The sequence below is a fragment of the Choloepus didactylus genome, chromosome 8, assembly GCF_015220235.1.
Source record: "Choloepus didactylus isolate mChoDid1 chromosome 8, mChoDid1.pri, whole genome shotgun sequence".
NCBI classification, from domain to species: Eukaryota; Metazoa; Chordata; class Mammalia; order Pilosa; family Megalonychidae; genus Choloepus; species Choloepus didactylus.
This window is the reverse complement of record NC_051314.1, coordinates 27743543-27756087: the sequence shown is the minus strand read 5'-3', so window position 1 is coordinate 27756087 and position 12545 is coordinate 27743543. Positions and strand designations below refer to the sequence as shown.

General features: G+C 36.0%; 1 protein-coding gene and 1 pseudogene across 2 annotated transcripts in view; both read left to right on the top strand.

The window, feature by feature from the left end:
• Positions 1-12545, top strand: part of MYBPC1 (myosin binding protein C1) — a 61915-nt gene that overhangs the window by 25836 nt on the left and 23534 nt on the right. For both annotated transcript variants that reach the window (XM_037845972.1, XM_037845973.1), the window contains exons 12-17: positions 483-645; positions 1568-1674; positions 1995-2128; positions 10098-10257; positions 11295-11399; positions 12191-12379. In XM_037845972.1, the coding sequence (XP_037701900.1) occupies positions 483-645; positions 1568-1674; positions 1995-2128; positions 10098-10257; positions 11295-11399; positions 12191-12379 (858 nt within the window). The remainder of the gene's footprint in view (positions 1-482; positions 646-1567; positions 1675-1994; positions 2129-10097; positions 10258-11294; positions 11400-12190; positions 12380-12545) is intronic.
• Positions 4227-5434, top strand: LOC119541755 (annotated as a pseudogene).

Here is a 12545-nt window from a genome sequence, read left to right as displayed (position 1 = left end):
TTAATAAATACTACAATAAATATGGCATTTTATCTTGAAAAATTGGCTTGTGGAAGTGTGTGTCAGAAGCGTCTCAGCTTGTGTTACTGTGAAGTGGTGGAAGGAGGATTTGAAATCGAATGGAAAGTTGTAACTTCAGATGTGAATCGGTGTGGCTCATATCATACAGGTTAATTGAGGTACCTGGTGTTTGCATTGTGTGTGGGGGGGTGGTGCATTTTGTGCATTCCTACCTGGCTTAATCCAGCTGGGTGCAGTTTTCTGCGTTTACCTTGTTTTTCTCATGAATGAGATCATGCATAATCAAACATGAAATTTGTGTAGTTCTTAAATTGTTTCCTGTTACACCAATTGTATTAAACAAATTCTCATTTTCAAAACAAATATTCTTGCAGAACTGACTGTACCATTATGAAATGACACCACCTTGTCCTGTCTGGAGTTTAGGTTTGTCAATTGTGATGTTCTATTTATTTCTATAGTGAAACCTTTGAAAATATTGACACCTCTGACTGATCAGACTGTAAAACTTGGGAAAGAAATCTGCTTGAAGTGTGAAATCTCTGAAAACATACCAGGGAAATGGACTAAAAATGGTCTACCTGTTCAGGAGACTGACCGTCTAAAGATTATTCACAAAGGAAGGTAAACTGGCTAGGTGATCTACACTGAGGGTTGGTCCTCATCTCTTCTTTCACCATTTCATAAATTGCATATTTGGTGAGAATGTTTGGAGAGTGGCCATCAAGAGAGGATCTATTTCTGTATCTTTGCTTCCAACGAGCAAAAGCCTGTGACTTCTCTGTTGCACATAATGTTCTACTCATTATCCTGTATCTGCACCGCACACTACAGTGCTTTGCCTATTCAAACTCTTCTGACTGATTCTTTCCATCTAAACACAAAGTTACAAGAATGATACTGAATTTCAGTTGAGGAACTGGTCAAATTGAATTAACTGCCTGTAACCAACAGGTAGCAAATGAGCTTCCCACTAATTTATTTTTAGGGCATAATATCCTAGAATCTAGCAAAGATCTAAAGGAAGGGTTCTTAATGTTCTATCCATAAACCCTTAGGAGAGAATGGACTTTAGGGGCCCCATAAATCCTCTGAAATTTTAATAATTATGTGTACAATAATACATGCCTTACTCAAGAGAAGAGGAGCCATAGGGTCCATAAGATACTTACAAGTTCATGACCCAGATAAGGTTAACAATTGCTTTTAGGGTTTAACATGTAAAGCCAAAGTCAAGATTATTCTTTGTAATTTCTTGAATCTTGAACTATGGCATTATTGAAATGTTTTATTTTAGCCTTTTTAAAGTTATAAGGAATAATAAACTCTTACATACATCATAGGCAGGCTGTTTTTGCAGAAGTAATTCCCTATAATCCAAAGATTTAATGTCTCTCCCTCTCCCCCTTCCTCTCCCCCTCCCTCTGCCTCTCACCAGTTTGCACTAAACAAAATAATCGTATAAAGGCCAGGTATCTCTTCACTTTAGTCATATACAGTCTAAGCTTTACAATGTCTTAGAAATATGTTTTTCTCTTTTCCTTAGAATCCACAAGTTAGTGATAGACAATGCTCTTGTTGAGGATGAAGGTGATTATGTATTTGCACCAGATGCCTACCCTGTTACTTTGCCTGCCAAAGTTCACGTTATTGGTGAGTAGATAAAAGAAATCATTGCCAAGTTCTGTTTTTGTTTATTTTACTTACTTTGGGACTATGACATATTTTAAACTATGTGATAGTTAAAGAGAAAAATACATCAGTTGGTATTAATCACTAATCATAAATCACTGATTTTTAAGTCTTACAATGAAGTATTTTTACAAGGTGTCAGCTACCTTATTCCTCTAATGTTCTTTTAGCTATAAAAAATATTGACTACTGCCAACATTCAGTACCAGCCAAGCACTTAGTCCAGATATTCATGGAGAGTAACTGTGATTAAAAAAAAAAGGCCATGTTTAATATTCCAGATCCTCCTAAGATCATCCTGGATGGTCTTGATGCTGACAATACAGTGACAGTGATTGCAGGAACCAAGCTTCGTCTTGAGATCCCCATCTCTGGAGAACCACCTCCTAAAGCCCTTTGGAGCCGAGCAGATAAGGTTTGATTTACATGCACATGTGTACATACACTGCCCACTCCACCCCTTATCATCTGAAGAAGGGAAAAGGCAAATAATTATATAGAGGTACATTACAGATGTAATGCCTTTGAAAAAGAAAGATGAATTGATTTTCAGGCAAATATAGTAATCATTCATTTACTTTTCATCTTTCTGAATACCTATGTGCCAGGCATATTTTTAGGTGCATTGAATCCAAGGTCCCTTCTTGCATTCTAATGGGTGTCATGGATAGAGTGGAAGAGAGGTAGACAGTGAATTAGTAAATAAATGAATAAAATAACTGAATAATAAAAGTGCTATGAAGATAATAAAACAGGATAATGTGACAGCAAGTGAATGGGTGGTCAATGACAGCTTTAATGAATGACAACAAGGAGCACATTATGTGAAGATCAAAGGGAAGTGATTTCCAGATGGAGGCAATGTGAATTCAAAGGCCATGGAGAGCAAATGAGCTTGGTGTGTTGACAGGATAGAAAGAAAATCAGTGTGGTGGGGCAGAGTGACTGGGGAGTTAAAAAACAAGGTTGAAATTGTAGAGTATTGCCAGCTTCAGAGTGACCTTGTGGCTGCCTATATAAAATGTTTTAAATAAAAAGAGCAAACGTGAGACTTCTGTAGAAGTATTCAATCAGGATGGAGTAACAGGGACCTGATTTACCCACTCATCTGAAACAAAACCCATCCCTCTCCCCCCCAAAATTGAAAAAATATATGAACCAATGATTTTCAAGGTATTGGAATCAGACAGTGAAAGATAATGAGGTGGGAAACAAATGAAGTGAGCCCTCCATTCTTTCCAAGCAGTGGTGCAGGGAACGGGAAACTGGGTGAAGCCCAGAGGACTCCCTGAGTTCAGGACTCCCTGAATCCAGGGAGACCAAAGCAGCTAGAGTTCATAGAACATGTGACAGAGGAGAATGCTACACAAAGAGAGAACCCTGGAGATCGATGGAGAACCCCCTCAAGTGTTCAGTAAAGTCCATCTCAGTTCATGTTTTTGAGAAAACTACTCAAGACTGGGGAAAGAACCATCCAAACACATTAAAGGGAAGAGGGCTGGTATTCAGAAAGTGTCAGGAGTAGTGCTTGTTCCCACCAGCCAGACTTGAGAACTTCATGATTCATAGGGCATTGAGTAGAGTGCTCAGAAAGGCCTCACCTCCTGAGAACAGTGAGCCCCAGAGTGAGCTCCACTTCAGACTTAACAACTCATTAAGGCTAGACCCCAACAGCTCAATCAGTTTCCAGGTATTTTGATAGCATATCAAAACACAGCTCAAGTTTATATATAATAATACAAAAATATCAAGCATACACAAGGGAAAATTAATTGTCTTCTGTCCAAAGATTACTTGGCAAAGAAATAAGTAGGAGAACACAATGCAAAATAAGGAGAAAAAGTAACTGAAACAGACCCAGATCTGATACAGAATTAGCAATCAAGGGCACTAAAGCAGTTTTTGTAACTGTGTGCCATATATATAAAAAGTTGAGTGGAAAAATGGACAATATTAAAATTACCATATAAAACTTCTAGAGATGAAAACTATAAAGTCTGGGGTTAAAATTATACTAGGTGGGATTAACAAAAGATTAGTCATTGCAGATGAAAAGTTGAATGAACTTGAAGACATAACAATAGAAATTATCTAAAATGAAACACACAGAGAAAGTGAGTACAAAAGAAATAAGAAAAGGGCATCACTGAGCTATGGGACAACTTCAAGCAGTGAAATACATGTATAATTGGAGTCCCCAAAGGAGGAAAGGGAAAGAAAAAGTATTTTAAGAAATAATAACCAGGATGGCCTGAGAGTGTGGAGACACTGGGAGTGGGAGACAGTGGCAGCATGGTGGCTGGGTACAACCTGTCCAAGCCTTCTCTTCCTCGCTGTCACTGCCACTGGGTTCCTTTAGATTACATGTGTTAGTTGTAAGCCTGCTGCCCACCCACCAGTCCTTCAGTTCACCAGTCAACCAGTTCTCCCTTGTGCCACCACTGCCAACTCTGAGGGCCGGCCAGTGGGGTAACTCGCCCACCCACACCACCCACCAGCCCATGGGCAGGACCATGGACGATGTGAAGCTGGAGTTCCCCACCCTCCCACAGTGCAAAGATAATGCCAAGGAATAAATCTATCCTATGAGACGAGAGATGTAGGAAAATTTACCTGGATTGTTTTTAGGCCCATATTCTTCTGCTATGAAAAGCAAACTACCTATACTACAGAAATATGGAATAACCTATATAATATGCATAAAACAAAATATTGAAGCAAACTTTCAGGAATTATTTAGATATTTAGTCTTGGATATTGCAGATAGTCCAGCTGAAAATATAATACACTTTTTTCCCATGACTAAAGAATTTATTGATGGGAGCTTACAAACTGGGGGAAAAGTTCTTGTCCATGGAAATGCAGGATCTCCAGGGGTGCTGCCTTTGTTATTGCATACATTATGGAAACATTCAGAAGGAAGTACTGAGATGTATTTGCTTATGTTCAAGAAAGAAGATTTTGTATTAATCCTAATGCTGGATTTGTCCATCAGCTTCAGGAATATGAAGCCATCTACCTAGCAAAATTAACAATACAGATGATGTCATCACTATGGATAGAAAGGTCATTATCTGTCCATTCTGGTACCACAGGCAGTGTGCTGGTTCGGATATATTATGTCCCCCCAAAAGCCACATTCTTTAATGCAATCTTGTGGGGGCAGATTTATTAATCTTTCTGATTAGGGTGTGGACTTTTGATTAAATTATTTCCATGGAGATATGGACCGTGCCCATTCAAGGTGGGTCTTAATTAAATCACTGGAGTCATATAAGAGAGCACACAGACAGAAGAAGTGCAGAATAGCTGAGAGAGACTTTCGGAGAGGCGTTTGCTGACACTTTAATATGCTAGCTAGTTTGCTCCAGAGAAACTAAGAGAGGGCAGAACTCCCCAAGAGCAGCTGAAAGAGAAGCTGAAACACAACCCGGGACCAGCAGATGCCAGCCACATGCCTTCCCAGCTGACAGAGGTGTTCTGGACACCATCAGCCTTTCTTCATGAAGGTATCCTCTTGTTGATACCTTAGTTTGGATACTTTTATTGCTGTAGAACTGTAAATTTGTAACCAAATAAGCCCCCTTTTTAAAAACCAATCCATTTCTGGTATTTTGCATAATGGCAGCATTGGCAAACCAGAACAGGCAGTTTGAAGAGAACACATGAGGAAGATGATGATTTTGGAAGCATGCAAGTGGTGACTGCATAGAATGGCTGACTCAAAAGCAACATTATAGAAGATGTAAATTTCTATTTGGGAGGGAGAAAACACTAGAGACAAAAATAATGTAAAATGGTAAAAACAAAACAAAACAAAACAGAAAAACAAAACCAAGTAGTTTCTTTTCAATTATATGTTGCTTCCAGGCATGTTTCTCTGCAACTTGTTGAGCAACATTTTAAGAAGATGTTGGACTTCTGCAATAGATGGCACTGATGGTTTTACTCCTTTTTGTTGTTTTTTTTTTTATTTTTCACTTTACAGTTTTATTATAAATCAAGAATTTTTGACTTGCAAAGAGGTATTTTAATAATGCACTTTTTATAGTTGAAATTTATTTGTATGATATAAAGTTATTACTTTAAACAAAATGCAAGTTAGGGGGGATTTGTTTATAAAATTTGGGTAATTTTTAACAAAAGAATTTACTAAAGATTGCTAAAAAATTCATTTTGTGTTATATATATTACATTTTAAAAATAATTTTACAGTTCAGTTTTATGATGGAGCCCCTTACAGAAACATTAACAAAATGCAGGAGTCTGCCATGTTTCTCTTTTTTAGTATAACTCAATACCTTAATTGTCCTTTTATTTTTCTAAACTCTTCTTGGTCCTTCATTAATAGTCTTTAAATCATGTCGTTAGCCAATTTTCCTTACTTTAACATGATCCAGTTATTGCTCCCTTTCCTATAACCTTCCTAATTTGTTTATTCCATTTAAAAAAATGTTTAATGAAAAAAAAAGAATGACCAGAATTTTTCCAAACTTGATAAAAACTATAAACCCATAATTACAAGAATCTCAATAAACCTGAAGCAAAGAAACATGAAGAAAACTACACCAAGGCCCATCGTAATCAGATTGCTCAAAACCACTGATTATGAAAAAGTCAAAAGCAGCCAAAGAAAAAAAAGGCACATTAAGTACAAAGAAACAAAGGTAAGGATTACAGCAGATTTTTCATTGGAAACAATTCAAATGAGAAGACACCAGAGCATTATTTTTAAAGTACCAAAAGAAAAAAAACCCATCAACCTAGAATTATATACACAATGAAAATAATTTTCAGAAATGAAGGCAAAGTAAAATTATTTATATAAAAACTGAAGGAATTCATCACCAGCAGACCTACACTAAAAGAAATGTTAAAGAATGTCCTTAAGGCAAAAAGAAAATAATACTAGATGGAAATATGGATCTTTACAAAGGAATGAAGAGCACCAGAAATGGTAGATATGTGGATAAACACATAAGATTTTTCTTATGAACTAAAATTCTTAAAAAGGTAATTGGCTATTTAAACAAAAATAATAGCAGTGCACTGTGGTGTTTGTAAAATAAGTATAAGTAAAATTTATGACAATAATTTAATGGTCAGGAGGGGAGACATGGAAGTATGCTATTGTAAGTTTCTTGTGCTATATGTGGAGTGATATAATAACAGGAATAACATATTGTCTGTTAACATATCAGTAATAAGTTGAGAATGTATAATATAAACCCTAAAGAAACCACCAATAAACAAATCAGAGTTATAACTAATAAATCAACAAAGAAGGTAAAATGGAAGAATAAAAAATTCAATTAATCTAAATGAAGGTAGAAAACAGGCACAAAGATTGGATGGGACAAGTACAAAACAAATAGCAAGATGATATGGACATAGTATATAAATAATCACATTTATACATAAATAGTCTAAGATGTAAACTCCAATTAAAAGACAGATACTGTCATTTTAGGCAAAATAGCAAGTCCTAATTATATGCTGCCTACAAGAAATCCACATTATATATAATGACAAAACAAATAGCAAGATGATATAGTTAATAAGAAATAGGTTAAAATAGGTTAAAAATAGGTTAAAAGTAAAAGGATGGAAAAAGATAAATCATGCTCACATTAATCAAAAGAAAACTAGAGTTCCTATATAATACCAGACAAAGCAGATTTCAGAGCAAATAATATTAGAGATGAAGAAGGTCATTTTACAATAATAAAGGGGGCAAGTCATCAAAAGGACATGTCAACCCTAAACATTTATATATATAATAATAGGTTTCAAAATACATAAATCAAAAACTGATAGAGCTGCAAGGATAAAAAAGATAAATATATTCTTATACTTTGAGATTTCAATGCTTCTTTATCAATAGTTGATAGAACAAGAAAGCAGAAAATCAGTAAGGACATAGAAGATTTCAAAAACACTATCAACCATCTTGAATCAGTTGACATCTACAGAACAACAGTAGACTTGACATTATTTTCAAATGCACATGGAAAATTTACCAAGATAGACCATATTCTGGGCTATAAAACAAGTCTCAATAAATGTAAAAGGATTCAAGTCACGCCAAGTATGTTCTCTGGCCACAGTGGAATTAGAAATCAATAACAGAAAGATATCAAAAAACCCCAGATATTTAGGATCTAAGTTACACAGTCCTAAATTACACATGGGTTATGGATTGAATCATGTTTCTCACAAGACGTGCTCAAGTCCTGATCCCAGTCCTCCAGCTGTCATCTACTTAATAGTGAGTGTCTCACTGCTTTCCTCTCTAAGATGAGGAACAAGAGAGAGGATGCCCACTATCACCACTTTGATTCAACATTATACTGAAGGTTCTGCCAGGCAAGAAGAAGAAACAATATTCATGCATATGGGAAAGGAAGAATTAAAGCTGTCTTTATCTGCAGATGAAATGATCATCGATGTAGAAAGTTCAATGGAATCTACAAAAAAATCCATTAGAACTAAGTGACTTTAACAAGATTGTAAGATTAATAAACAAAATTTGATTGCATTTCCATATACAAGCACAATCAAATTGAAATTTAAAAATTAGTTCCACTTATGATAGCATCTGAAAGCATAAAATCTTTTGAACAAAATATACAAAAGGGATGTTTACTAAAAACTATAAACTGCTGAGAGAAAATCTTTGTGACACTGGGTTAGTCACAGATTTCTTACATAAAGCTTTAAAGGAACAATCCATAAAAGAAAAAATTTATAAATTGGACTTTATCAAAATTAAAAACTTCTGTTCTTTGAGAGATACTGTTAAGAGAATTAAAGGTCAGTTCAAAGACTGGGAGAAAATGATTGCAAAGCATGTATCTAGGATGTACAAAGAACCATCAATGCTCAATAATTTAAGAAAACAAAGACCTGCTTTTTAAAAGGAGCAAAAGATTTAAACAGACACTCCAGAAGTTCAGTTCTACAGACATAGTTTGTACATACATAAATAAATTGTGCATACATACAGTGGAATTCTATTCAGCAACAAAAAGGAATGTGTTACTGATACATGCAGAACATGGATGAATCTCAAAAACATCATACTAAGTGAAAGAAAAGCCAGACTCAGAAAGCTACATACTGTTTGATTCCATTTAAATGAAATTCTAGAAAAGGGAAAACTAAGAGGGACATATATCAGACCAGTGATTGCCAGGGGTTAGGGTGTGAGGGAAGGGATTAACTGCCTGGAGCTTGAAGATACTGTTGGGGATGACAGAAATGGTTGATTGTGGTAGAGACTACACGATCACATGAATTTGTCAAAATTCATAGAACTGTATACCTAAAAAATATGAATTTTATCCTATTTAAATTGCAGCACATCAAACAAACAAAAAACCTAAAATAATTTTAGAAAACTGAAGAGGATAGTGTAACACTCATGTTCTTACCACCCTAAATAAACATTTTTCTTCTTTCCACATTAAAAAGCAGAACATCTTTTGCAATCCTATGATTAGAATGTGCTTCATATGAGGACGTTTTATTCTAGCTTAAAATAGAAGAATTATGAAAACTGTTTTGGGTGTTCTTATTGTTGTCCTAATCTGATATTGAAGATTTACAGGCCTAATCAAGATACAAAAGAGTAGAGAGTTAATAGTGGTGAATTACCAAGTTTCTAAATTACCTTGACCACCTGTGTTTTTCCTTTTTGTGTATTAGCTGTTGGTTGTCATATAGAAAATATGATCTGGGTATCAGAAAACTCTCATACTGCTTAAAATTTCTGGTTTAAGAAAGAAGGAAGGAAAGTAAAAAAAGGAAGAAAATAAAAGAAAGTAAATATTATAGGAGGCTCAACATCACTCTGTCTTCACTTTGGGAATTATATATTCATTCTTCCACATCCTACTATTGGGGAAAAATCAATGTTCAACAACCTGTTTGGAAAATTAGCCTTGCTGTCTTCTTTAACCCTTTTCATTATTTTAAAATTTTCAAGATGCCTAAGGAAATGAACAAATCATTATTTAGTTTCTGTAATAAGTTTGAGTATTTCTAATTTCCCATTCAATGAGATCTCCCTTCCCTAGAATGACACTTGGGCACTCATAGTTTTAGTCCTCCAACTTTCCCTTGGAAGAGTTAGTGGTTAGTGGGCTTTGGAGTCAAATCCCAGCTCTACCACTTCTTATCTGTGTAGCCTTGGGCAAGTTAAGCCTCAGTTTCCTCATATGTGAAATGGGTAAGAATACCTTTTTCATTCGAGTTGGTGGAGCATTACACTAAGAAAATGAATTACAGGCATTAACATCGTATCTAGCTCATGCTCTGAGACACTCCAGAGTAGCTCTTGTTGTCATGTAGACCATACCCCATGTTTTCTCTTTCCTTCTTAGGCTATTATGGAAGGCAGTGGCAGGATAAGGTCAGAAAATTACCCTGACAGTAGCACTCTGGTCATTGACGTAGCTGAAAGGGATGACTCTGGTGTTTACAACATACATTTGAAAAATGAAGCTGGAGAAGCACATGCAAGCATCAAGATTAAAGTTGTGGGTAAGTCCTCCAGATGACCAAGCTTCTAGAATCATGTTGACAGGTCTAGAAGCAGAGTACACTTTGCTGGCTGTTGGTTCTCTCAGTTTTTCTGGGCAGTCAACAAAAGAAAAATACAGAATGGCAATATTTCGTAAGTCACTCTGTTTCTGCCATTGCCAGTTCTGTTCTCTCCTGTCCTTTCTTTTCCTTTCCTTTTTTTCTTGCCTTCCAGAGGGCTTTTCATTGCAGGAATGAGTTGCTAAGGTCAGCCATTTGGGGATGCTGGTCATTAGCTCTCCAAAATCATATTCCCTTTTGGTGCCTTTTAAATATCACTGAAGTGTGGTTCCTAAATACTTTTGCAGACTAAAATCGTTGGGGAGGAGTCCTGTCTGCCTTAGTAGGATGATCATCTAAGTACATTTTTCTTAAGCCAAGTAAAATGGGTCTAGGAGATTATTGGTGCTCCAAGGTCTCATAATCTCTTGCTTTAGTTTTCTGTTAAAAAACATATTTCAAACTGACATAAGAATGAAAGTCACTTTTTCACACACTGAACTATATTTACAAGACATGGTAAATTTGCCATTTCTGACTTAGATTTCTACCAATTTCTTGAATCTCCCAACTGATATAAAATTTACAATAATTTGTCCTTGACTCAGTTCTGCTGGAAATTCACTTTGCAGTTTTAAAAAAACAAACCCCATATCCAACATTTAGGAAATCATTTCTTAGTTACCATTTTCTAGGTAAAGAACAACAATCTTGGGTTCCCCATGGGGCTTGTTCTCTAATGTTGTGACACTAGTTTTAAAGGGTTTGGAGAAGTAATTATTTTTATTTTTACTGGGCTCACCATCTCCTATCCTTTATTGAGCATGACTTTTTACCCAAATTAGTTTACTAACTACCTTTTAGTAGAAATGGACAGGTATTCAGAAATAACTGCTTCTATGACTATCATCAAGATATATTATTTTCCAATTAACCTTTTCCTCTGCTCGCTCGCTCTCATTTTATTTTATTTTTATTTTATTTTTTATCTGCTACAGACATCCCTGATCCTCCAGAGGCACCAAATTTGACTGAAGTAGGAGATGACTGGTGCATCATGACCTGGGATCCCCCTGTTTACGATGGGGGGACCCCAATCTTAGGTAACTGCATGTTGGAGTCTGCAGGTCTGCCAGTGGAAATGGTGTCCTCTTTATGCACAGTAGAACAGAGCATGCATTAAAAATATGTTGCATTTTCGAGAAAACATATTACACTGTGACTTTAAATATCCATTAAACTGAAATATATTTTGGGTTGCTCTGTAATTAGATTTAAATAGCTCTGATGACCCTCATTTGATTGCCTGTTCTCTTCTTTTGTTTGTTTTATATTTATACTCTAATTTGGAGACAACCATAAGTCTAATTTAAACTGTTCTAGTCAGTAAATGTCTAGTTCCATAGAGTTAGGCCTATGAATAAATTTCTTTTAGAGTTAATTGCTTCCCCTAAGGAATCAGAATTTTTCTCCTTGTTGATAATAAGATTCACAAAACCAGTTGTTTTCCCCTTCTTGCCTTTGTTGCTAGAACTCAGAGCCAAATCTATTGCTCATTCTGAGCAACTGTGTAAGTTGCTATGGCCTCCATATCTGTGATCTATTTTTCTCTCTTCTCTTCCTGGTACAATCTTAAATTTTTCTAGTCCTATTATTTTATGTTTATCTACTTTATTTTGTTATATAGATGTTATCTATATTAATATCCTATGATCATATTTGTATGCCCTCTAATCTCCTTTGAACAATTGGTGGAATAAAATGGGTTAAAATACATAAATACATTTCACTTAGAATGCTGAGACTATGCAAATTTTAAAGAACTAATATCTGCCAAAGTTTAATATTGAAGATGGAGGTAAAACCTTTAGTTTCCATTTTGCCTCACCTCCAGGATACTTTATTGAGAGGAAAAAGAAACAAAGTTCCAGGTGGATGAGGCTGAATTTTGATCTCTGCAAAGAAACTACTTTTGAGCCCAAGAAGATGATTGAGGGTGTGGCCTACGAGGTCCGCATCTTCGCGGTTAATGCCGTGGGCATCTCCAAGCCCAGCACGCCCTCCAGGCCTTTTGTTCCTTTGGGTGAGTCCAGGGAAAGGCGTCTCTGTCATGGGAATCATTGCTCCAGATTCTGACTTCTCTCCTTCTGGCCTCTACTGGAGCAGTAGGCTCCTCAGAGTGGTGGGGGAGCAGGAGGTTGGAGGTGGGTAGGACAATCTGCTGTCTGAAAAGTCAGAAAGCAAGTTCG